General features: G+C 38.8%; 6 protein-coding genes across 9 annotated transcripts; 4 read left to right on the forward strand and 2 right to left on the reverse strand.

The window, feature by feature from the left end:
- The first annotated feature begins 912 nt into the window (after positions 1-912).
- LOC110767643 (GroES-like zinc-binding alcohol dehydrogenase family protein) lies at positions 913-3,034 on the forward strand. Its single transcript, XM_021971237.2, has 6 exons — positions 913-1,265; positions 1,405-1,472; positions 1,650-1,886; positions 1,990-2,280; positions 2,379-2,566; positions 2,683-3,034. The coding sequence occupies exons 1-6, from the start codon at positions 1,136-1,138 to the stop codon at positions 2,873-2,875; spliced, it is 1,107 nt and encodes a 368-aa protein (XP_021826929.1). The 5' UTR covers positions 913-1,135; the 3' UTR covers positions 2,876-3,034.
- Positions 3,035-4,476: 1,442 nt separating this feature from the next.
- LOC110767708 (Transducin/WD40 repeat-like superfamily protein) lies at positions 4,477-8,575 on the reverse strand. The gene is made up of 9 exons (XM_021971336.2): positions 7,791-8,575; positions 7,572-7,667; positions 6,813-6,902; positions 6,620-6,721; positions 6,133-6,279; positions 5,884-6,003; positions 5,712-5,771; positions 5,172-5,269; positions 4,477-5,053 (listed from the first exon to the last, which is right to left on the reverse strand). The coding sequence occupies exons 1-9, from the start codon at positions 8,235-8,237 to the stop codon at positions 4,912-4,914; spliced, it is 1,302 nt and encodes a 433-aa protein (XP_021827028.1). The 5' UTR covers positions 8,238-8,575; the 3' UTR covers positions 4,477-4,911.
- A 1,371-nt stretch (positions 8,576-9,946) lies between these two features.
- LOC110767707 (calcium-dependent protein kinase 26-like) lies at positions 9,947-14,027 on the forward strand. Of its 3 annotated transcripts, none has more exons than XM_088249453.1 (5): positions 9,947-10,174; positions 10,723-11,639; positions 11,748-12,047; positions 12,705-13,085; positions 13,168-14,027. In XM_088249453.1, the coding sequence occupies exons 2-5, from the start codon at positions 11,051-11,053 to the stop codon at positions 13,428-13,430; spliced, it is 1,533 nt and encodes a 510-aa protein (XP_088105579.1). In that variant the 5' UTR covers positions 9,947-10,174; positions 10,723-11,050; the 3' UTR covers positions 13,431-14,027. The 3 variants fall into 3 exon arrangements, with proteins under 3 accessions (XP_088105579.1, XP_088105580.1, XP_021827026.2); XM_088249454.1 differs by having other exon boundaries at positions 10,739-11,639; XM_021971334.2 differs by having other exon boundaries at positions 9,949-10,174; positions 11,751-12,047.
- A 712-nt stretch (positions 14,028-14,739) lies between these two features.
- On the forward strand, positions 14,740-15,742 carry LOC110767659 (ATP-dependent Clp protease ATP-binding subunit). The gene is made up of 2 exons (XM_021971262.2): positions 14,740-15,272; positions 15,383-15,742. Exons 1-2 carry the CDS (start codon positions 14,811-14,813, stop codon positions 15,647-15,649), a joined length of 729 nt encoding a protein of 242 aa, XP_021826954.1. The 5' UTR covers positions 14,740-14,810; the 3' UTR covers positions 15,650-15,742.
- On the reverse strand, positions 15,709-21,600 carry ABCB28 (non-intrinsic ABC protein 8). Of its 2 annotated transcripts, XM_021971259.2 has the most exons (17): positions 20,974-21,596; positions 20,635-20,822; positions 20,508-20,531; positions 20,302-20,403; positions 19,891-19,981; positions 19,260-19,360; positions 19,068-19,118; positions 18,855-18,983; positions 18,616-18,678; positions 18,255-18,534; positions 17,838-17,986; positions 17,648-17,737; positions 16,871-17,005; positions 16,733-16,789; positions 16,596-16,652; positions 16,103-16,382; positions 15,709-16,007 (listed from the first exon to the last, which is right to left on the reverse strand). In XM_021971259.2, exons 1-16 carry the CDS (start codon positions 21,347-21,349, stop codon positions 16,146-16,148), a joined length of 2,130 nt encoding a protein of 709 aa, XP_021826951.1. In that variant the 5' UTR covers positions 21,350-21,596; the 3' UTR covers positions 15,709-16,007; positions 16,103-16,145. The 2 variants fall into 2 exon arrangements, with proteins under 2 accessions (XP_021826951.1, XP_088104349.1); XM_088248223.1 differs by lacking the exon at positions 15,709-16,007 and having other exon boundaries at positions 16,202-16,411; positions 20,974-21,600.
- Positions 21,601-21,792: 192 nt separating this feature from the next.
- Positions 21,793-24,749, forward strand: LOC110767668 (uncharacterized). Its single transcript, XM_021971276.2, has 5 exons — positions 21,793-22,332; positions 22,951-23,212; positions 23,331-23,527; positions 23,802-23,989; positions 24,121-24,749. Exons 1-5 carry the CDS (start codon positions 22,238-22,240, stop codon positions 24,405-24,407), a joined length of 1,029 nt encoding a protein of 342 aa, XP_021826968.2. The 5' UTR covers positions 21,793-22,237; the 3' UTR covers positions 24,408-24,749.
- The last annotated feature ends 1,280 nt before the right edge of the window (positions 24,750-26,029 follow it).

Genomic DNA, 26,029 nt, shown 5'->3' on the forward strand with positions numbered 1-26,029 from the left:
CTGTTTATAAATGGCAAAGCAATTGCAACTTAGTTGACATTTTGTACTACTCACTGTTTTGATTGTATGTAACATTGAAGAATTGGAAGATAAAACCAAAAAGAATAAAGTAAAAGAAGAAAATACAAAGAGAACGTAGCTGATAATCTAATAGCCTGCGGTCCCTGTTATTTGATAATCAAATAAATATTTGATATTAAACTTTAGATGAATAAGTTAATTAGATAGTGATTACGATCTAAAATAACAAATTAGGTAATAATCGCAACTTGCTCTAAACTCATTATTCTACTACTTATTAGTCAGCATTAAATGTGGACCATAGACAGGATAATGCGGACGGTCTGTCTACGTGAATCTGACTGTGCATGTCGTGGCATCCATTCACCAATTCATAATGGCCGTTGACGGTTCCCAATTTTTAGGCAAACTTTTATTCGGATACTTCTAAAGTCCGAAATTCTATCCCGAAATTTGTGTAAGGTAGAAAAATTAGTTACTGGTGTTTGAGGCGTGAGAAATTAAGCTAAGAATATACCCAGCCATTGCAAGCCAAACCTAAAAACAAAAACAAAACCCTAAAAAATACAAAAAAACAAAGCAAAAGCGAAAAAAAAGAAAAAGGAAAAAAAAGAAGAAGATATCCAAAAGTGTGATTGTAACAGATGGGTGATTATAAGCACCGTGCATGAGATGAGAACAAATCACCCACGTACAAAATTCCAAATTGGATAAATACTTCATTTCTGGACTTTTCCTGGATATAAAATAAATAAATTAAAAATATTTTAAAAAAATGTGATTTTCGCTGTGACCGCAACCCACTTGACCAAATCATAGTATTTTTCTCCATCGACATCTCTTGTTCCTCTCCACACCCTTTTCCAAAAACTAATATAAATACCACACCGTAGACACACTCTGCTCATTCAGAAAGTACTCATCGTTGTCTTTCTTACCTTCAGGCCTTCAAACACCCGTTCTCTCTCTTTCTTTGTTTTTCAAGTTCTTCTCTTTCTTTCAAGTTCTTGTTTTTCAAGTTCTTCTCTTTCTTTCAATTTCTTGCCTTTCAAACGCCCAGATTCTCTCGTTTCCCTTCTCTTCTCTTTCAACTACAAACCAGAGCAAGTAAAAAATGGGTAAGGGAGGGATGTCTTCTCAGGGAGGGGCTCTAGAACCCAGGGATGGTGAACAAGAAAACATGGCTGCTTGGCTTGTGGGTGTGAACACCCTCAAGATTCAACCTTTCAAGCTCCCCACTGTTGGTAAGATTTTGATCTCTGTTTATGATATCAAAACCTTATACATGTATGACATTCTTTCCCTGGTTCTGTCAAATTGTTCTCAATGAAGCTCTTGCCTAACATTCTGTTTCCTTTTTTCTTGGGATTTCTTAATTTTTAGGTCCCAATGATGTCAGAGTCAAGATAAAGGCTGTTGGGATATGCGGAAGTGATGTCCACTACCTCAAGGTTCGCCTCCCTCTCCTGTCTTTTCTCCCCTGGTTCTGAATCTGATGCATATTCATTGTTCCGTTTTGGTTTGGTTTTGAAAACCCATATGATTTTGGAACCAAAATTGGGCTTTATCCAACAGATCAGTACTTATTCCCTTGTTTTAATTCTTTTCTTTTTTTGGCCATTTTTCAGACCATGAAATGTGCAGACTTTGTTGTTCAAGAGCCCATGGTAATTGGGCATGAATGTGCCGGGATCGTTGACGAAATTGGTAGCATGGTGAAGAATCTGGTGCCCGGAGATCGCGTGGCTCTAGAGCCCGGCATCAGCTGCTGGAGATGCGAGCAGTGCAAGGGCGGGCGATACAATCTCTGCCCAGACATGAAGTTCTTCGCCACCCCACCAGTCCACGGCTCATTGGCAAATCAGGTAACAAAAACCCACCCATAAAGTTTTCATCTTTCTATGATCTCTGTACGAAACTGGAGCCAGTTATTGATGGGCATTTTTTCTTTTTTGGTTTTGGGTTCAGATTGTGCACCCTGCAGATCTGTGCTTCAAGCTCCCGGAGAATGTGAGTTTGGAGGAAGGGGCCATGTGCGAGCCCCTGAGTGTTGGTGTTCATGCCTGTCGGCGAGCCAATATCGGCCCAGAAACAAATGTCCTGGTGATCGGAGCAGGGCCAATCGGGCTTGTGTCGGTGCTCTCTGCTCGTGCTTTTGGGGCAGCCAGAGTTGTCATTGTGGATGTGGATGATGAGCGCTTATCCATTGCGAAGTCTCTAGGCGCCGATGACGCCGTCAAAGTCTCAACAAACCCACAGGTTTCTATCTTTGCCACCGTCAAAGTTTATTTTAAAATTCTTAGATTTGATTTTCAAATCCATTTTTTTAATTTTTAATATAAATTTTATCTGAACAGGATTTAGAAGCTGAAGTTTCTAAGATAAGTAAGGCGATGAAAGGTGGAGTAGATGTGAGCTTTGACTGTGTGGGTTTTAATAAAACTATGTCAACGGCCCTCAGCGCCACCCGTCCGGGCGGCAAAGTTTGCCTCGTGGGCATGGGTCACGGCGTGATGACTGTTCCCCTCACCCCTGCCGCTGCCAGGTAATTAATTAATAGTGTTTAATCCCTCGTAATAACGACAAGTAAACTAGTTTATTAGGCCTAGTGGATGGATGAATCATGAAGGTGTTTGATAAATGTCTTTATCTGTGAAACAGGGAAGTTGATGTGGTTGGAATATTCCGGTATAAGAACACATGGCCGCTGTGCCTGGAGTTTTTGAGAACCGGCAAGATCGATGTGAAGCCCCTCATAACGCACCGTTTCGGATTCTCCCAGAAGGAGATTGAAGAAGCCTTCGAAACCAGCGCGCGTGGCGGAAATGCCATAAAAGTCATGTTTAATTTGTAAAGATGAGCTACTTACTACCAAGTTTTTACCTTTATCCAATTTCTTATTAGAGAGGTCGGCGAGAACATTATCCGTTAACAAGGCATTGTTGAATAAGTGCCATTGTATGAATTAAACAATAATAATATTAATAGTATTTTCTTTTTCTTTTTTTATAAACTTGTATGGACTTGTGGGTTGTGTTAGTTAACTTTGGATGCGTGGCTAATCTTTTTCTTGGGAGACACAAAAGAAATTTCTTTCTGGTTATAGTTGAATGTCGTGATCATTAACTAAGCCAATATCCATGGATGAGTTGTTAGTGTGATCCAATCCACTTAATAAAATATCAGAAATTGCAACAAACCCGAGTCAAACTCTACCCATTTGCCTCCTAAACATAATACATACCAATGCCATCCAAGTCCAAGGTGAGGAAATTTCTCACAAATTTCTCGCACGACATTTCTCATCAAGTCTCTATATGAAATGACGTATCGATACATGCTACATTTTTTAAATTACTACCGAAAAAGGGAGATTGAATTCAAAGGGACGGTTGGATAAAATATTTCGTCTAGTCATAGTTTGCATCTCGTCATCATCAACTACCCAATAAATTTGGAGATTACTTTTCTCACCACTCTTTAATTAGGGATGGCCCATTGATGAGTGTAATTTAATCCACTTTACAAATATCAGAAATCCTAACAATTTGAGTCAAACTCTATACATGTTAGCCTTATTTCTTAAAAATATGATATTTTAAACTATTTAAGGGGGATATAATTAAGGTGCAAGATGTGAACACCCCGACTAAACCAATTGACATTTCCTTTTTCTTTTTCTATTTATTTTTATAGAAACGATAAGAATAACTAGTTATCGAACTCATCACAAATATATATCATCATCGTTATTCATATGAGTCGAACTTGAGATATCGATATCCTCCAACCAACTATAGATAAAAGACTAAAGACTAAAGACTATTTCAAAGTGGATTCAAATTTAAATAAGCAAGGACGGATACATTATTTCGTAAAGAAAGCATGGCGAAGGGAGTTGGTACCACCATACAAAAATGAGTCATGCTCCCACGCGGAATTGGATTCTACAATTTTTTTTATGAAGACTTTTAGATTCTACTTGATACTTGAAGAAACAGCAAGAAAAAAATAAACCCTAAATGCTTGGGGTCCCCCTATCCTTTAAATTTTTGGGCTCAAACTCTTACCTACCCACTGAATGCAACCTCCCGTCACCTACTCGTTAGAGCTGACTTTTATTAGGTATTAAGGATGCCATTGGCTGAGGTTGACTCAGATTCTGGGGTGGGCGCCGTGTGGGTGGGAATTATGCAACAATATTCACATGGAGTTAGGCACGTGTGTACGAGTGCAACAGGACAACTTGGCCATGATTTCTCCCTAGACAAGGTAACAAGGCTGCACCTGCACATGGCACATGAGGTTGCCGACCTTTGGCCCACAAACAAAAAACAAATGAAAGGAAATACATGCATAGTCCTCCGCGTTTACGGAATATACGAATATACTTTTAGTTCAAATAAAAAGAAACAGTACACAAACAATATTAGAGAGCCCACAAACTCATCGAAGTAAAATGGACTTGTCAATGTGCTAACTTTTATTTATTTTTTCTTAAAAGACGACCAGAGAAAAATTTGTCTTGCTTTTACACTCCAAAGTCTAAAACATTAACGCATACAGATGATCCATAAAGCTCGCTCTTTAGGGAGATTTGTCCCGCAGTCAGTCACAACTTTGCATGGGCCAAGAAGCTTTCTTTACGTCCATGGCACACAGTAAAGAGCGGACTGCGAACAGTGCTGCTGCTGATGCGACTAACTCCTACCTCTATAAATCCAAAAGCTCTCCAACCCATCATATCAGTCTGACCCCAAAAAAGAAAATTAAAAAGAGGCATAATCTCTTCCTCGGACCTACACTTACAAATGAACCCCAGAAAAATGAAAATCAAGAAAGAAAAAAAAATTAATAATACATTGTGGCCCGTATAAATAATCTCCCTCCTTAGGCAGTTGGAGCCGGTTCAACCACCCATTTCCATACTTTCACTTGACCGGTTCCATCACCTGTGAAAAACAAGCCACCAGGACCTACCTGGATTGATCTTATCTCCTCTTTTGAAAAAATTTTACCCCTCTCGGAAAACCTAGACCATATAATAGAACCAAAGAAAACAATTAGAGCAAATAAGATGCTTGAAAAATATGTTACCTAAAAATGAAAAGTAAAAGAACTAGGGCAGAGAGAGAGTGTTGAAATCTCACGCTGGCAAATCATAGACGCGGACAGTGTTGTCATTGCAAGCGCACAGCAAGACGGGCTTGGCTTCTGAATCATGCATCCCACACAGTGTAATCAAACCCTACAGCAAGGTCATAAGCATTAAGGACTTGACATTTCATGTCGGGAATTGAAATTCATACATATCCTATAATGATAACAGGTCCAGGAAACTGAAAATTAAGTACTAGGTGAAAGACTTTATAGTGGGGAATAAAACTTATGATAACAGGTCCAGGAAACTGAAAATTAAGCACTAGGTGAAAGACTTTATAGTGGGGAATAAAACTAATGACTACGGCTTTCAAATCAAACTACCTGCATAACACGCTAACAAAGATGACTACATAATTTGCTGAACAAACAGAACTTGCATTTAGAGCTTCTAAATGATAGGCCATGGAGTTTCAGCCTTCAATATTCCTCCGAGGAAACTTAAAAATGCCTATCTTGTTCTTAATCAATGCAGGAATAGCAATATAACTGAAATAGTGAAGACATATATTGAAACATAAACAACATACATGTTCTTCCTTGTGAGTATATGTTACTTCCAAGTTTCCACTTTGAGTAGCAACCCAGACCTGCACAAACCAAACAATTGGAACAACTAAATAAGTTTACAGTCCTAGCACAATACACAGTTACACATACACACCCACAAAAATCCTTATTAATCATAGAAGTGAGACAAACCTTTAATTGTTGATCCAAAGAACATGATAAAAGAAACTGATCCCAGCAAAGAACAGACATCACAACTGAAGTATGCTCTGTTAGCGTTTGTATACACTGCAATGTTTCCAGGCTCCAAACCTAAAAGAATACCACATGAGCATGACATGACTGAACTACAGTTGTGGAGCAATTAAAGGTCTTCACGAGTGTTCCACCAGCAAGCATTTATGCTCATTGCAGAATACGTATGATACTAAATCAACTTACCCTTATAGAATGGTCCATTGAACCAGAGTAAAGCCTATTTGCTCCAACTACTAATGAAACAACTGCAAGAGTGTGACCTTTCAACGATGCAGCTGGTTCAAAGCAATTAGTAACGGCGTTAAATTTCCATGCCAATATAGAACCATCCTGCATCAAAAGAAAATTTTCGCTAAATATTAAAAAAATATGCTGATTCCGTACATGCATGCACAAAGGAAAATGGAGAGGGAGCAATTGAGGAAGTAGTAGATGCAAGCGCCTTTCACAATGGGATGCAATCTGCCTTTTTCAAGATTTAAATATGATTATTTAAAATATAAAATTAAAAAAAAATTAAAAAAAACCAGCGTGCTCCCTCAATATGGTCTATAATTGGATGGTTCACACAATGATGCTGCTGTGAGCACAGAAATACTCACAGCTGAAAGCCCTAACAAGGAGAGGAACCAATCATAAAATTAAACCATAAAAGTGGTCAAGGAATTACCTGCGTACCAGCAAAGAGCAAATCATTACCCACAACCAGGGCATAAACTTGTCCTACAGGCCCACTAAGACTCAGTTCAGAGTTAGTTTGGGTGTTCCATGCCTACAAAACCATATCCACAACCGAATGAGGCAAAATATCATTATAGTCTGCTGCTATAAGCTTAATTTTTAAGGAGATTCGTCCTACCTACCTTTACAACATCTGGTATACCAACAAATACCCAAGGACCTTCACTGATCATACAACCTACTTCACCGCCAAGATTAATTACTCCCAGGCACTGCAAAATAAACAAATACAAGCACATGAATTATTTCCCTACCCCTCTGGATTGACAATGAGACATGTGAAAAATATTATCCAACTATATAAACTGAGCACAATGAACTGGTGATTAAGAAAACAAAAGGCCAATAATTGGGACATGAGAAAAAAATCTCTAGAAAGCTCTCCAGTTCTCCCCATAAAATCTCTCAAGACCCTTCTATGCATCCTATAATACAAGCCATGTTTCCCTTCTACAGTTTTTATCATTGCCACTCATAAGTCCAAACACTTTGCTCGCTGAAGTAATCTCTCCAATAATTTGACTACAATTTGACAAGGACTGTGTTCAGCTGCATTTTAGTGTTGTTGATTACTTTCTACTTTCTTTACAGAGATATTACCTGGCATTACAATTTTCACATTCCTATCAGGGGATGACATCCTTAAAATCATGATTGGTAGGAAATTCCCGTGTCCAGTGCTTACAAATCAACTAAACTAAGCCCTCATCTAAAGTTTATAAATGGGATAAGCTACAGGAGTTCTTTTGCCCATTCCAATTAAAGATTGAACTTTCAGCTACCAAATAGAAGGGGAACAGAACTATATCTTACTCAACTATAAATTCTTAGGAACCAAACATAGAATTGAAAATTGGTGTTGCCCAAAAGTGAATGACTACCTGACCAGATTGGCAATCCCAAACCCTCACAGTCTGATCCTTACTCCCAGTATAAAGCTTATCAGAGCCAGACGGCAGTGCAATCCCACTAACGACCTGTTCACGAAAAACACAAGAAACCACATCAGTTGATAAAACATAAAGACCAATAAAAGGCCAAAAGAGGACAAGAGTAACCCCATAAAAACAATGACAACCCGGGATATATAATCTAATCACCTTCTGATGCCCATCAAGCTGTGTCAATAAGCTGAAGCTATCCCCCATACTCCAACAATGCAAGAACTTACACTTATCCCCATAGCTACAATTCCCCTGAACCCAATAATTACAAACTTTCTCCATCTTCCTAACAAAGACCCTAGTCCCTCCAGTGCGGCCCCACGTCGAAGAAGCCCCGCCATTGAAGTTATTTGGACCCCGGTTCCGAGCCGATGGACCGTCGGTGGTAGCAGCAAAGGCGTGATGGCGCTTAGACGATGCCGTTCCGTTGAGACCTTGTTGTGACGGTGGTGGCGGTAGCTCCCTGTGGAGGAAAGGGCAAGGGTGGCGATTGCACTTGCCTGCCCTCCAATGGAAGCATACCTTCTGGTTCTTGGATGGGTCGGATTGGGGCCCGCCTAATCTGTGGAAGACCCGTTTGTTGCCCCCTCCATCTACATCCATTAGCTACGAATTTGAATCTCCCTGTAGCTAGACTTGAACTCAAAGCTTCGATTTTCCCCCTTTTTGTGTGTGTGTTGTTTAAAGATTTTCAATATTGATTGGATGGATTGGTCGATTGGAATCTGATAATGGAGTTGGAGAGAATCGGAAACCCTAAATTCCTCTCTCTCTCTCTCTCTCTCTCTCTCTCTCTGGGTGAGGGATTGGGAGATTTGAATTTCACAAACCCTAATTTAATTATTGGAATTTGGAGGAGTGTTTGATTTGCGAGACTCTCTTCTGTCTCTCAGTCTCTTCAGTCTCTCTCCCTCACGGTAGTGAGGGAGGCGATGTACAAAACTGGAATTGCGTCATGTGTACGAGAAAGTCGAATTACTTAAATGCCCTGTCATATATAGGGTTTTCTTCGTCTTTTTAGACGCCCGAGCAATTTTGAGGATATCATCCTCATCCCTAAGAAATTTGCCAAAAAATACAAAAAAAAGACATCAGGCCCTATGCCAAAAGAATTAGTGAAATAGGAATGCTAATAACCTTTTCTCTAATCTTCTTTCGATGAGACTTAAATTATAATTTTTTTAATAACAAATAATAGTATATTTTAATTTAATTTAGATTACAGGGATAGGAATTCGAACTTGAGTGCATAGTTGATAGCACATTTATCCCAGCCAATTTAACTAAGCATATATCTGCAGATTATCACACTTTTTGAGATATGTGGTCACATGTCATACTATATAGTAAGATAAACATTAATATTTCTTATAGAAGAAGCACATCTTTTAGAACTAGTCCATATAATATTATACATCAAAATCTTATGGCCCTGCAAAAGCTGTATGCCTCTCAAACTCCCACCTTTGGAAAGCCATGCAGTTTCCATTTTGGTCTCAAAAGCCATGAACTAATTATGCAGAATTGTTCACCTCATCAAAGGCCAAAGGGGTCATATTCATAAGATGAAGACAAATGAAGGTAGATTTGGTTTAAATTTGGCTGATAAGAAAAGAAAAAATTGACTGTCTCAACTTCCAAAGCCCAAGCATATCATAGGCTTGTCATTTGGGTTTTTACCAAATTAAGGAAAAGTCCATAAAAACTTATATTATGGATTTTCATCATCTGTCAATTCTATAACTCTTAACAAGTTGTCGTTTTCAGCTTCTAGAAGAGAAACATTTCTACATCTGTGTTCCCAACAACCTCTTTATTTTGCTCTCATCTATAGTAACAGAAAACAGAAACAAGAAGAAAATAGAAGAAGAAGAAGAAGAAGAAGGTTTCATAGTTGATGACGTCCATACAAGAATATAATGAAGTAGGCATGAAGTCAAAACATGCATGCACGTTGTTTCTTGTTGCCAAGACAATTTCTCACCAACTGTTTAGTTCTTCTCTTCTCGACATTAAAATCTGCCATTAAAATGGTTTGTTTATGAGTTAACCTCATGTCAAAACTTAGTTTTACTTTTACTTTGTATTTTCCTCAGTATAATTGGATTGAAGTGTGTATATGTTCAAATTGTCACAAGTTTCTCGGAAAGGAAAGTTTGTTTTGTTTCCTCTTTTGATGAGGGAAATAAAAAAGGACAAGCAAGTATGCGGTATTTTAATTAAGCCAGCGAGTAGAGAGACCCGTATTTGAAAAAAAAATTATATAAAAGAAGAAGGAAAAAAAAAGGGAAAAAAGGCAAATTGCCAATATTGATGAGACAGTAGAGTAGAAGTAAATAAACAAGGGGGAGAGCCAAACATCAGAAGCAAGAAGAGTTTAAAGCACACTCGGAGGAAGCCAAAACCAGAGCCAAAGCCAAGGAGAGAGAGCTCAGCCCACAGGACAGGACAGTTCTGTCTTGCGGAGCTCAACTCAACCACTGCTCCAACGGACTCCTTCGTCTTTGCCTTTTCTTTCTGGTTTCTCTCTCTTTAAACAGGTACGTTTCCATCTCTCGCTCTCTTTCTCTCTGTGTCTCTCTGTATCTGTTTGAGTGTGTGTGAAGTTGGGGTTGTGGGTTCGCTTGTAACTACTTAAAAATATGGATCTGGGTCGATTTGTTTTCAACTGAAATTGGAGGGCTTGAGTTGAATTTGGGTTTTGTTCGTGAAAGTTGGGGACTTTTTAGGGTGATGGGTTATGGTGCTTCTGCTTTTGCGAGGTGGATAAGGAAAATTGTGCTTGTTTTCAGATGACTAGAGCTTGTTACCGGAGATTCTTGATTGATCTATTCATAAGCGTGGCGAAACTTTTTTTGTTTTTGTTTCTATTTTTGGGTGGTATGTTAAAAGTGGGAGATCTAAATTGAATTTGCATTCTGCTTTGTGCTTCATTTTGAAAGTTGACAAGTCCAAAACGAAAGAAAATGTTAGTAGAAAGCAAAGAGATAGTTTTTCCTCTAAATAGAATTTGCTCCAATGGGTATTGTTTATAATTGCTTTAGTTTTGAATTTAATGCGTGAGACTGAATTTAGTTAATTCTTACAGTTTGATTTCCACCCAGATCCACGTGATCCAGTCACGTTGAAAAGGAGTTCCCCGCTGAAAGTTTGAGGTTTTGTTGTTCTGATGGTTTAAGTTCTAGAAGCATCATTGGCAACTTTAATTACTATTTTGGAAGAAGCTTCTCTTCTGATTCTGAATCCAGGGAATGCATGTGCAAGCAAAAGAATCGAGATATTGACATCAAACTTCAAAATTTTCTTCTGTTGGAATAAAAGGTTTTGAAATAAGCCACACAAAGCCGTGAAAATATAAACTTGTGGACCAAGCTTGTGAATAATATTCTGGGTGGTTGGGGGAGCAGAATACTGGTATGGCTGTTGCCAAGAGCAACAGCAGCAGTGCACCATCAACACGCCCATTCAATTGTTACGAAGTCCAAAGCTTGACTTCCTCCGTTTTGGATGCAAACCAGACTGCAAATCTAAAAGATCGGTACATTCTTGGAGAGCAATTAGGTTGGGGACAGTTTGGTGTTATTAGGGCGTGCACAGATAAGTTGACCGGAGAGGTGTTGGCATGCAAATCAATTGCTAAAGATCGATTAGTGACCTCAGATGATGTGCGAAGCATCAAGCTTGAGATTGAAATTATGACCAGGTTATCTGGACACCCAAATGTTGTAGATCTAAAGGCGGTGTATGAGGAGGAAGAGTATGTTCATTTGGTGATGGAGCTTTGTGCAGGGGGGGAGCTTTTCCACCAGTTAGAGAAGCATGGAAGATTCTCTGAGTCTGAAGCCAGGGTTCTCTTTAGGCATCTGATTCAGGTAGTTTTATATTGTCATGAAAATGGGGTTGTTCATAGAGATTTGAAGCCAGAGAACATCCTATTGGCCACAAAAGCCTCCTCATCTCCAATTAAATTGGCAGATTTTGGTCTTGCAACTTACATCAAGCCTGGTACTTCCATACTTCTTTACTTTTTGATGGTTTGCTTTTTTTGTTTTGTATTTAAATTTTCTGCGAACTTTGAGTTCAGTCAGATGTTTGACAGTATTTTGGTTGAAGCAGGGGAAAGTTTGCATGGGTTAGTAGGCAGTCCATTTTATATAGCTCCTGAGGTACTTGCAGGGAGCTATAACCAGGCTGCGGATGTTTGGAGTGCGGGGGTTATTCTTTACATTCTTCTAAGTGGAATGCCACCATTTTGGGGAAAGACAAAATCACGGATATTTGATGCTGTTAGGACAGCTGATCTGAGGTTCCCATCTGATCGCTGGGATCGCATTACTGAATCAGCTAAGGATCTGATTAGAGGAATGCTCTGTACAGATGCTTCACGAAGGCTCACTGCTCAGCAGGTTTTAGGTAGGTCAATTGCGACCACGTGCACACACACAAAGTTTACTGAAATGCTGTAACTGTCAAATCCGGATGTCGCATTTTTGTATTCTGGTTGGCATATTTGGAATGTGGAAGGTAATAATTGGATGATTGTTAATATATTATCAAATTCTCTAAGATGATCTTTATTAGAAGAACCAAATGAATTATCCATTTATGTTGACTGTAACAGTAACTAAGATGGTTGGTAGAGGGTTTGAAACTTTGGAGAAGGCCTACTCTTAGGTTAATGCTTATATAAAGATACATGTCATCTTTTTGTGGTCATTCATGAATACATGCAAAAATATAGTGGTTATAAATTGATACAAGATTGGAGTCAAATAGACCTTTGATCCTTGCGATTTATCTACACACTGTAGTTCTTCTGAGAAAGCAACATAGTATTATTATGGACAGATTTTGCATCAATGACTTTTCTTAACTCTGCACTCTGTGGTTCTGACTGGCGAAGTAATGCAGTTTATCTGTGTACTTGACTAATCTAGTAGGCTTCAAGTCCAAGAGTTGCAAACCTTATGTTTCTTGTTTCTTCTTTTAACTCATTATATAATGACTCTGTTTTTTTATAAAATTCATTATCTAATTACTCTCTGGTCTTTGTGAACTTTCCTTTTGTAGATCATCCTTGGATGAGTAGTCAACTGAGTCAGTGTGAAAGTGTAGGCTGTGACAATGGTAGCTCATTCTCTACCTCATTTATGTCCAGGAGTCGGGACATCAGCTTTGGGACTGGATCACCTAGTATATGTGATGCCCAGCCACCTGCATTTACTTGCAGGTCATCTTTTTCTTCTTTCATGGCGGAACCATTTCCTCCATGCATAGCATCCAGTGGGTTTTCATTCTGCAGCAATGGTGATTCTAATGGTTTGGAATTCTCCTCGCTTGTTCCCTCAATGCCAAGCTTTGAATTCTTCAGCCCTGGCTCTTTGGTTGAGGAAAGTAGTTGTGCGTTAGATTTCTCAGCCAGCATTTCCAGAGTAGATGCAATTCATGGAGGTATTTTGAGTTACTTTTTCCTGCTCCCTGCACCAGTATCATAGAAATCCCATCTCAATCGTATCAATGTATTGTGATGCAGAGACAATCGCAGGGAAGCTGCTCTTATTGCCAAATTCCCTTTCATTTGGACTTGAAGCTAGAGAAATGGTTAACAAACCAGTGGAAGCTAAAAGGACAGGTGGAACAATTGGATCCAGGACGTCAGCTATTCACAGCAAGAGGAACCGTACAATCGGACTTGGCGAGCGTGAACAACTAGATTTCATGGTGACCGAATCAATCATTCGTTGGTCGTCATGCACACATCTTCCTACTTCTCTTAGATCTTCTCTTGTCTGTTAATTGTGTGGACCTGAAACAGTAAAAGATAAGGTGGAGGGGGTCGTGATGAAATATTATGGTTTGCAGAAATCAAGGTGCTCATGTGAAGTTTTTGAGCCTCTATATTGTATCAAGTCCACTTGCCTCCATTCAGCTGATTCTTAATGCTTAGTGCCAATTTTCATGTTAGTTTCAAGTAGCTGGGGGTATGATGATAGGTGTCTTCCTGATACGGAGAGTGAATTTTGGATTTTACTGGTAGGTAGGAAGAGTAACAGATAAGGAGGAGGCTTCTGGTGAAGTATTAATATTATGGTGTGCAGAAATTAAGAGGCTCGTGTGAAGTTTATGAGCTAATGTGTTGTTTGTATAATCTCTATGTGTTCCCATTCAGCTGATTCCTGATGTTTAGTGCCACTTTTCATATTGGTTGCAAGTAGGTGGTATGATGAGATTGATGTTTTCCTGATATGGAGAGTTGTTTTTATTTTTCAGCGGTAGGTGGGAAGAGTGCTGAGTTGTGGCTAATGAGCTTGGCCCTTTTGTATAAAGTAATTGTTTACAGAATGCTTGCCGAGTCTTATGATATTATATCTATTGGGGGTTTTCTGTTCTTTTCTTTTTTCTTCCTATATATCAGTTTCATCTGTGAAAGGTAAATTATTGATCCCAATCGTTGTAGAAATTTTGTTTTTTTTTCCTCTCTTGGCTATGAATAACAATTTTCATGTTTGGGTTATTATTCTTCTGGATAAATTAAAGCCAAGTGATTTGGAGTGAGTGTGAGTGCTAGAATGAATGGGTCTGGGTCTGGCAAATTAAAGGGATTTCAAGAAGATATCTGCATTATCACCTGTCTTTTAGAGTGGAACACAACACTCATTTCACTAATTAAGCAAAGAAACACCATCTCATATTATTTATGCTCTGCTACCCCTACCTTAGGAGACAGCAATCTAGCGTTATCATCTATTGGCTTGCTCCATGGAAAAGATGATTATTTTATCATAACCAAAAACTATTAAAATTAAGTATCAATAAAAGCTGGATTTGACTTTTAATCTTTCTTTATCCCAAATAAACTTGAAGGTATTTGCATAACGGATGTATAATAAGCATCCATCCATTACCAATTTTTTTTTTTTTATTCTTTCTTTTCCTTGGGCGGTCAGTCACCAAAATTGGTGTGGTGTTTCTAGAGCAAATCTCCAACAGATGACGCTTGTCTATGCATGTGTCAATTGCACAACCAGTCATCATAAAGGATAAGGTTTAGACTCAAAACCAGCCTCAAGTTTTGCAATACATAAAAAAGTGGGGCAGAAAAAAACGATTAAAAAGAAAAGGGACTAGCTTTCAGTTAATTCTACCTTCACAAAACACAAGAGAAGTACCCGCCAAATGGGGTGCAGGATAAACAACTCAAATCCTCCTCCAGTTCTTTGGAAATTCTCAACACAAAGGCAAAAGCCTATAACAAAAACCATCTCCTTCTCTTCCCCTTCCAACAGTCAAAACCAACAAGAACTTGCTCCCATCACTGCAGCCACTCAAACCCAACACCCAAAATCGAAACTTTATACCGTTAAGTTCAGGACTTTGAGTGCCTGCAAGCTTGGCATATCCATATATCCAGACTTTGAATACAATGCTGAAGGTGGGAAAGGAACTGGGTCTGGTGCAAAGGTCGCAGAAAGCAACTTGAGCGATGAAGTTTCGGTGTCATTTGATCTTGAAACACTCTACATCCCACCATTGAAGAGTGTAACAACAAAGTTCTTGGGATTGCCATTGCCACCATTTTTGAAGATTGACATTGTCCCCGAGCTCTTCAGTGGGAGCATCAATCAAGAATCTGGCCAGGTAAAAAAACAAACAAAAACTTCTTCAACAAAAACCATTGTGGCATCCTTCAAATTCAGCTATATATTTCATGACCAATTATTTGGTATTTGGTATTGTTGTGTTTGTAGGTTGATCTTGAATTCAAGGCAAAGTTCTGGTTTTCTGTAGGGAGTATCTATAAGGCTCCTCCGCTGCTGGTGAAAACGGTCTTGACATCTGAAGAATCAAAAGGATCAATAAAAAGTGGAAAAGGGGAGAGGTTGGATGAACAAGGAAAGTGCAGATTGGTTGGGGTGGCAACTGTTGAACGTATTGATGACTTTCTGATTAACTCCTTCCTTGGCCTACCCACTGAATGCCTTGCCGACCTCAACGCTATCATTTCCTTGTCTTAGTTCTTAGTGGTTTCAAGAGAGACAATCATTCCTTTTTCTGTAGTGTGTATATATATATATAATCAACACTGAAAATCACGCTTTTTCTCTAAATTTCGAAAAAATTACCCACTACATGGGTAGCACACAGAATTTATACTGTTTCCTCTAATGATGATCTTTAAAATTTATATCTGTGAGTATTACATAGCCTTACACTAAAATGTAGATGAATTTGACTGTTTAACAAGTGATGGTTACAACAATTATAGCTATTTTATGATATATATTTTTTCTTTTTCCTGTGTTGTTATCGTTCTCTTTCTGCAACTATATAAACATCATTTGCTTTAAGAAATGGTTCTGTGACTTCTGTCCCCTGCATGATGAAATGAAAACTCAGCATGGAAGTAAATATGCTGCCAGAACAGAGAAGCAGCGATACTATGTATAGTGTATAGTTGTACAACTCACTTGTATGCTCCGTCATTGGGGAAATGTCTAAGCATTTTCCAAATCATTCAAATGCCAGCCTCTGAGTGCCAACCAATGAAGCATATTGACCTTTCTTAGCCAATAATTCGGAGTGTGTACCAAGTTCAGCTATCCTCCCATCAGAACACAGTGCAATTTGATGGGCATTCTGAACCGTGCTTAATCGGTGAGCAATCACCAATGTTGTCCTTCGCTTCATCAGATGGTTCAGTGCATCCTGGACTAGGCGCTCACTAATTGCATCCAATGCACTGGTGGCCTGTGGAAAATAACTTCAACAAATGAAGCCTAAATCCGGGTTTGGGGTTAGAAAATTCTAATGCCAAAAACAGAAGAGCTTTCAAAACAACAGGGAAGAATAATGACGAGACTTTGATGTATCCAGATTCATTTGTTATCATGATCAGGATCGGAATCAAGTTTGTTGTTTGGAACTAGAGTATAGAAGCAATAAAAGCAAACAATGCTTTACCTCGTCCAGTATCAGAATTGGGGCATTCTTAAGCAGAGCTCTTGCAATAGCGATTCTCTGCACAGAAAAGAACAGAAAACTATCAAGTTTCGCCACCTCCCTAACTTTCTCCCTCTCTCTCAACTGATTTTTCATACCTGCCTCTGGCCACCACTAAGTAGGCCTCCACGTTCACCAACTAGTGTATCATAACCCTTCAAAATCAAAATAAGCATTTCGTAAAAAAAACCCAGGAACAAGCACAGTAAACACAACATATTTGAAAGACGACCAACCTGTGGAAGCGAAATAATAAATTCATGAGCATTTGCAGCTTTTGCGGCCTTGATCACATCATCCTTGGATACATGATCATCTGGAAGCCCATAAGCAATATTTTCTCCAACAGACACCGAAAAGAGAACAGGTTCCTGTACCATTTATAAATGAAGAAAATGGTTCCAAAGAATAATCAATATTCAGCATCTCTTAGCTCATATTCATCTTCGTTCTGGGTTGGACAGGTTTGACAACAATACCCAAGTGAACCAAGAGCAAGCATTTCACTATAGACTTACCCAACCAAACATTAAGTCTTGGTCCTACCACCAACCCACCCCAAGCTCAAGCATCAAATGTAGTTGAGCTATGTTTGGACCCAGAAAAGGAAGGCTACCAAGTTTGGACATAAGAAAATAAAAGTTCGTAGAATGCTTTAGGGAAACTATCATTGATCTAAATAGATGCACATTCCTCATAAAAGAATCTCAATATGCAGTCATAAAGTATAAGTATGCAAAACATAGGTTAGTTCCTTGATTGGGTAGTATAATGACCAAAATCAGTCAAGACCACACCACAAGTTGTCACCCCACAACTAATGAAAGACAAAGGGAACCCGAAACTACCAATCCAAGGAAACTTGGATGGTTACATGTGGTCTACAATCTGCAGCACAAGTAATATTGGATGCTCAGGTAATCAAGTATGAGAAGAACCAAGGGTAAGAAAATATAATGTGAGTTCCACAGCATAAAGTGTTATATCAGATGTATGGGGATTAGAGAAATTACTTGATTCACTAAAGAGACAATCCGTGCCCATTCACTCTTGTCAAATGTTCGGACATCCTCTCCTGCAACTGTTATACGACCACTATTTGGCTGCATAAGTCAGACATTTAGCTTATTTATAGGTTTCATCTGCACAAGACAAGTAAAATGAAATTGATGGCTCAAACATATAAAGAGAAGAAAAGCAAACCTCATAGAAACGTGCCAATAGCTGTACAATAGTACTTTTTCCTGCACCGCTTGGGCCCACTAGAGCAGTTACAGTTCCACATTTTAGCGTTAGATTTAGACCATTTAAAATTTCAACATCAGGTCTCAAGGGATAAGAGAAATGCACATCTGCATAACAAAATCAGGTTACTCATTAGCACATTGGAACACTATGTATGCATACTCATACAGAGATAATTCCTCCCTCATGATAAAAATTATAATGACAACTTAATTTACAACACAATTGGTATTAGAACCCATGAAAAGCAAGCAGTTCATGTTAATAACTACATGGGCTTATTAGATGGTATATATTATAACCAAAACCACAGTGAGGAATAAACAAAAAAGAAAAGTTGGTAATCACTGCACTTTAAAGACAATGCATCCATACCTTCAAGACAAACATCACCAGACCAAGCTAAGCGACTAATGTTACTAGCTGACTTCAGAGCTGACATGTAATGTGTATTTACTGACTGATTTTTCTCACTTGAACCATCAATGAGGAACAATCTGTAATTTTCATCAAGTAATTTCTTATGTTGCATCTCCCTTTCTAAACCATAAGCAAGGGATTCATCAATTTCTATCCCAGACAAAACAGAGTTAATCCTCTCCACAGCAGCAAAAGTTCCACGAAGATCTCCAAATGTATTAACCAGGCCTTGAACCTAGTTAGCTCAGACACTTAGAAAAAGCATTGAGAGGATGGAAATAGTACTAAGGTATACATACAATAGAAACTGACTCACAGCGAAAGTTAATGTGAACGTGTAACCAATGAAAGAAGCCACAGTTCCAACAGAGAGTTCACCCTGCAAGCAGGAAAAAATTAGCAAAATATGAATTTAGATCAATCGTAGCTGAAACCATGAAATGTTATGCCCAATTGGTTGCTGACAAGATGAGGTTGTGCGAACACAGATGAATAAATGATGGGAGATGAGGGACTGAATCTGCATTAAGCTTTAGAAGGGTCACAAGTGCTTACCGCCTTCACTTTGCTTCCTCCGAGACAATATAAGGCCATTAGAGATATATAAACAACAACTCTAGTCAAAGATTCATTAAGGGATTTAAAAGTCCCGAGCTTTATTCCACTGCTCTGGTAAGCTAGCACCTGCCAAGCTCATGAAGAAGATGCTAAGTGCATTGAATGGCTTTCCTTTAAAAGAAAAAAATTCACTAGCTTGTATTACTTTACCTGTCTACCAAACATTAACATCTGGCGCTTTTCCCCACCGAAGGATCTAACCTGCAACAGCATGTCGTTACCAATATAATGATCAAGTGCGCACGCAATCTTAAACCACACTCAATTCTGAATTCTGAATGACAAAGATTGACTTCTGTGGCTGATAAAGAAATTATTGTACAAGAATTTCAAAAAACTTACAGTGCGTATGGCAGAAAATGTTTCTGTCACACAATCAGATATGGATGCTTGAGCTAATCCATGAGCCTTGAAAACAGGCACAGTTGATCTCTTGTATACAGCTTCAGAAAATTGATAATAGTCATAATCAGGGAAAAGAACATGTTTCAACAACATACCAAATTTCCCACCTAAAGGCTACAATGAACATTAGGCAACCATCAAAAGGACGAATACTGGCAGTATTGGAAGATGTGCAGAACCTAATCTGATACAATTGGCAATTTCAGATACTAATATAAACAACTACTATTTGTGAAACATCACAAATTAGGAGCTGGTTATGATGTATAAAGTATTCCTAATCCTAAAACAAAAAGTCAATAATCCGACTTGTATTTCTGGTATCTTTTACCCCACTTCCACAGGAAGCTTAAAACATGACAAAAATGATGATAGCCATGGTGCTTGTTACTTCTACTGTAACCTATGCAAGAATCAATTTTAAAACAATCATGAAAGTAATTATAAAGCTCTATAGTTCTGTGAGATTTTCTACAATGAAAGCAAAGGAAGAGATCCACAACCATCCTCATGTGTGGAAAAGCATACAATATCAATTTCAAAACAGTCTTGAAGACAAGATAAATACCAACTAAAATAGACACGGTGAGCATCAACACAGCCAGGATTGGTGCAAGTTGGGGAGCCAAAGCAAATAGTATGCATATTGTCCCGGTAACCTACAAGGCACAAAGAAAACAGGAGATGTATACTTGAGAACATGAGTGATAAAGGGAAAACGAATCCACCAATTAGATTCTGCTGCAAAGGGTTACTTCTTAATTTCCATTTTGTAATACAACAATTTGATTCATATAATTGTAACAAACACATTTGGAAGCAATCACATAATGTCAGTAAAGTAAATCTGAAAATCAGGAAACCATTTAGTGCTCTGGTGGTGAAAACTGAGTGAATTTCAAGAGAATCAAAACCAGGTATTGCATGCGTAAATGGAGGCAACATAAAGCTCACTTGTACTTGGTGTAGAGTTGCTTGCCTCAGTAAGTGCCCTGAATCCACGGTCCCTGGAAATGTTTTCGCTCACAACACTTTTAATAGAACCCAAATCGGATGTTAACAACCCCGTCAGTTCACCAACCTGTAGAAAATAGATGGTATCATATACAGTCCTCAAATAAAAACGTGACCTGAACACACATAATTTAAAATAAAAATAATAACGATAAAGGTCAACATACACACCTTGTAACGGTCAAAAAACTCGACCTGCAAGGATGAACAAAAGAACAAACCAGTATCACAAATTAAGAAGAGAGATTTCAAGTTTGTATTAATTAACACTACTACAAATGAAATAACTGAACTTTACCTTTTGAATCAAAACCCTTCCGAAAATCTGAGCTCTGAGTGTGGACATAACCTTTTCCCAAATAGTATTCAGGTTAACAACGAAAACTACTGTTAAAATTGGCTCCAAAGCATACAAAACACCAACTTTACTCAGCAGTTTCCACAATGGCTCTGGCCTCTTCCCAATGAGTACTTCGAAAAACCGCCCTAAACAAAGAACAAGTATCGATTTGTTACCTTTCTTTACCTTCATTTTTCTCGCCAACCAAACAAAACATATAGAAAATTTGAAACATTGAAGTGAAATTGTCTTTCTCTCTCTCTCTCTCTCTCTCTCTCGCTTTCGTTCTGTTAGTACCTGAAAATATGGGCATTGAGAGAGTGCAAGCGCTGCAGCCAATGAGGGCGAAAGCCGAGATGGCGAGCCTGAGTTTGTGCTTGAGCAGAAGGCTCAACAATAACCCCCAGCTAATCACGCTCGGCGGCTGGTCCTTGGAGTCCGGCCCGTCGATTTTCGGGTCGGGCTCGCTGACAATCGGGTCGGAGGCGGGCCCAGACACGTAGGCGAAGGAGGCGGTGATGGTCTTTGGCGGCGGCGGCTTCGGGAGACGATAGTGTGAGAAGCGCGGGAAGGGATGTGATTGACGGAGAAAGGACAGCGCGAGTTGCGGTTTGACTGTACTGGCGGGCGTTGAGATGAGAGTCGGGGGAAGAGGGAGTGTTAGAGAGGTCATGGCTGCTGCTCTCTGCTCGAGAGATAGTGTAAAGAATATTTTGGTTGTGTATCGATCAATGGATACAATAGGAAAGCTCCGGCAAGTACAACAAGTAACAAGATATGCGGCTGATTGAAGGGAGATGTAGAAGATTCATGCGCGATTTGGAGCACCAACAGATTGCTTCTTGGCAATGGGGCGAGATAACGGTAAAAAATATTTGGGAACAATATCTTTCATCCCCACGCGCGAAACTACCAAAGTATCTCTATCTGTAACAGGCTGGCAGGACTCGCTCCAAAACCTTTTTTTTTTTTTTTCTATTTTAAGAAATGTGAAATTAAACAAACTCAATTTCATATTGGAAAAAAAAAAAATTGGGTTTAGGTCATACAATAATACAATATAAATAAATTGATCGATTTTTTACCATATACAGTCTCATGTTTCAGTGCTTCACGAGCAAAACAGAGACTAGAAAAAGAAAAAGAAAATAAAAAAGAAAGCTGGGGAGAGAGAGAGAGAGAGATAATAGAATAGAGGGAAAGACAGCATCAGCACGTCCCAGTGTCACCCACGTGTCTCCTCGAGAATCGCCAAGAGTTGAGACCCTCACGAGATTCTGGTCTCCGCCCCATCGCCTCGATTCACCACCCCCAACCAAGCCCAACAAAACCACAACAACAACAACAACAAAACTCAACTCAACTCGCTCACTAACTCAGTCCGTCCTCAGTGAATCTCTCTCCTTATCTCTCTCTCTCTCTCTCTCTCTCTCTCTCTCTCAGAACTGCTCTGAGAGTCCATGGGAGGCAACCAGTCGCATCTCCACACGAACATTCCTCGCCGACTCTAGAACCCTCTAGAAGACCCCTTTCTCTGTTGACTTTCTGCTTCCCAGAACAGATGGCTCTGCTTCGTTGCATTCTCTTCCTCGCTGCACTCTGCTCTCTGATTCCTGCTCTTCACGCCAGCGCTGGCGATGCTGATCCGATTTACAAGTATGCCTTTTTCTCACATGTTTCTGTTTAATTTTAAAACTAATTTACTGATTGGAATTTCCCTTTCGTTGTCTTTGAGTCTTCCCGAGCTCGTATCAGTAGTATTTGATTTCTTTATCCTATAATAATCGAACTCACTGAGTTAAGTATTTGAGTTCGATAGAATGCTCTCGCTGTTTGACTGATAAGCTAGGTTTTAGTTATAAAGTCTTCATCTTTTAGAGGTCGAAAACTTCAAAATCTGGAAAAGGTTTCGTATTTCCGTACAACGATTGGTGTCTTTGTACATGTGATGTTTTTGTTACCTTATGACGATAATGATGAAAATTCTACAATCATTTAATGCTAGGAAAAAATTTTAAAATTTTCTTTTAATATTTTTAATGAAGATTAGTGACCTATTATTATCAGTGATTAGCATGCTCTGGTATTTATTCGAAGGAAAAAAGATAAAAGTGTTGTGTCAGGAATTATATGCCAGAAACATAGAGTAAATTTGTTCTGCTATTTGATGTGATTTCATAAGTACAAAATTTATATCTACAGGATTTCGTTTCTCCTGTTCTCTTCTCGTGGCTGTTAGAATAATATTCATTATGATTTCGATGGGGTTTTCAGGTCTTGTGTGGTGCAGTGTGAAAAATCTGGATGTGTAGGAGAGAAATGCTTTCAACACTGTAAATTTTCATCTGATGGGAAACCTATTGATGGTCCATGGTACATGCAAGAACCGCTTTATTTGCGCTGGAAACAATGGGACTGCCGCAGTGACTGCAGGTACCACTGCATGCTTGCTAGGGAGGAGGAGAGAGAGAAACTTGGTGATAAGCCTGTCAAGTATCATGGAAAATGGCCATTTCAGCGTGTTTATGGCATCCAGGTTTTTCTCTCGTATTTAGTACAGAACATTGGTTATTCATCTGATTTAGCTAATTTTACTTGCGTATATGATGGCCTAATCATTTTGAATGAACTTTCTCATGTTTTCATGTTCATAGGAACCTGTTGCTGTTGCTCTTTCTGCTCTCAATCTTGCCATGCAATTTCATGGTTGGATATCTTTTTTCATCCTTGTATACTACAAATTGCCTTTGAATCCAAATAAGAGGACTTACTACGAATATACGGGCGTGTGGCACATCTATGGGATCTTATCAATGAACTCTAGGTTTTGGAGTGGTGTATTTCACAGCCGGTAAGTGGTTTTGAATTCCTTTACATCATGAATGATTTCAACTTTTGGCCAAAAGAATATTGGTAGACCTTCCCTCTGCTATAATTTTTCTCTGTTTTCTGTCTTGACTTGGTACATTGCAACAGAAAAACTATGCTATAACTTATAGTACTGATGCACAATTAATGCGGTGATTGTGCCTAGTGTGAGGAAGAACACAATTTTGATATGTTCATGTTAAATGTAATGTTAATTATTTTCAGACAGTTTTAAACCTTTTTTTTATACAATGTAGAGATGTGGAGTTAACAGAGAAGCTAGATATTTCTTCTGCTGTAGCACTACTTGGATTCTCACTCATTCTAGCATTACTTCGAGCTTTTAATGTGAGAGATGAGGCTGCCAGGGTCATGGTTTCTGCTCCGCTGATTGCATTCGTGACCACACACATACTGTACCTGAACTTCTATAAACTTGATTATGGTAATACATTTGCCAAAAACCTCCATTCATTGAATGACAAACCATAGTTTTAGTTGCCTTTAGTTCACTACTTGCTGTGGCATAGTAGTGGGACTCAATCCTTGGACAATGAGCTTAAACAAGTTTTGCAGGTTTGAACATGAAAGTGTGCATGGCCATGGGCATTGCTCAGCTTCTTACATGGGCAGTTTGGGCTGGTGTTACTCGACATCCATCACGCTGGAAGTTGTGGGTGGTGGTGGCAGGAGGAGGCCTTGCCATGGTCTTTGAGATATATGACTTCCCACCTTACCAGGGTTATATAGATGCGCTTGCTCTCTGGAATGCAATCAACATACCTCTTACATACCTTTGGTGGAGTTTTGTCAGGGATGATGCTGAGTTTATGACATCGGCCCTCCTGAAGAAAGCAAAGTAGCAGTTCTGGACCTAAAGCATGAATGATCGAATGGTGCAATATATCAAAGTACATGACATGCGCACCCCTGTTAATTTATGAAGGTTCTCTTTTTTCTCATGTGTAATGCGTTTCTTCTTCGAAATGCTTACCATGATGTGGTTCCCTTCGTTTTTTGCATTTCATTGGTAATCCAATTGTTTCCACTGTATATGTGGGATGGGATCCAGATTTCCAGGTCTTTGTGTTGGTGCTTTTTTTTTTTCCCTGGAAAATCTCAGTTCGCATATGTAAGAATCAAATAACCAAGTTACTGTATTTTGCTGTATATCCTTTGTGGAATACCATTTAGCATGCTGTCTATGTAGTTGTGGCATATAAGCTTTTATGCGGAAAGGGTCACAATGATGGGGTTTATTCTGCCAAAACATTTTACGTGCAATTCGGATATTAATCTTCAAATACAATGGCCGAAAATCTAACCAAAAAGTTATATGGGGAAATTCAATTTTTGTAATATCGTTTTTTTCAATCAAGCAAATTAAGTGTCGTTGAATTATTTATTTTGTGGTGTCCAATTTACATATTCTTTTTTCTTTCTTTTTTAACCTCGTGGTGTACGGCATCGTGGCCATAATTGACATTTTTCTTGGACTCGGTGTATATTCTAAACTGGACGGATTTCGGCAGGCATTTCGTTCCAAAACACACTCGAAAATTCGGAAATATTTTTGCTCACTACTTTAACCCAAGGTGTACTATCATCACTCTTCTCAACACTTGACACTTTCCATTGGCATAACCATAATTAACTCTTTACTTTGTATTTATGCAACCATGGTTATGTTAATAGACAAGTGTCAAATGTTGAGAAGGGTGGTGAGGATACACCTTTAGTTAAAGTGGTGAGCAAAAATGCTCCCTGAAAATTCCCCGAAATGGCATACTTAATTTTTATCCTTCATACTTGAGTCATTAAAGACAAAATCCTAAAAATCTTTGACACTTAATTTGCCTTTTTATTTTTATTTTACATCAATTAAACTCATGTTTAGTCATCTGTAAATAGGATAATTAGATTATGAATTTCTATTTGAAGTTGTTTACTATTGCTAAACCATATGGATTGAGAAGAGTTATATTTTGAATTTTTACTGAAGTTGTTTACTAAGGCCCTGTTTGGGATTGCTTTTTTTCGTCAAAAACCTGTTTCACTTTAAAGTTAAGCAATTTAAGATGTTTGGTAAAAATAAAATATCTCAATTATTTTAAAAGCAGTAGTCTTTTGATAGCAATTTTTAAAAGCAAGCTTTGGGTTGATTTTTGAAGCTGCTTTCAAAAGAAGCAGAAATAAGCCTTTAATGAATTTTTTAAATTCCCAAAATACAATCATTCATTTTTTAAAATGACACCACCGCCACTGTCACTGCCGCCACCATCACCCCCTCTTCATCTTCCACCTCCACCACCAACACCACCTCCACCTCCACAACAGTCATCCCCACCACCACCACTACCACAACCACCTTTACCATCTCCACCACCTCCACCACCTCCTCTTTCACCACCATCTTCACCTCAATCTCTTTCAACACCTCCACTACCACCACATAATTAGCGCATAACACTTTCAACATCGTATC

Source organism: Prunus avium, chromosome 2 (genome assembly GCF_965620075.1).
Source record: "Prunus avium chromosome 2, drPruAviu1.hap1.1, whole genome shotgun sequence".
Lineage (NCBI taxonomy): Eukaryota > Viridiplantae > Streptophyta > Magnoliopsida > Rosales > Rosaceae > Prunus > Prunus avium.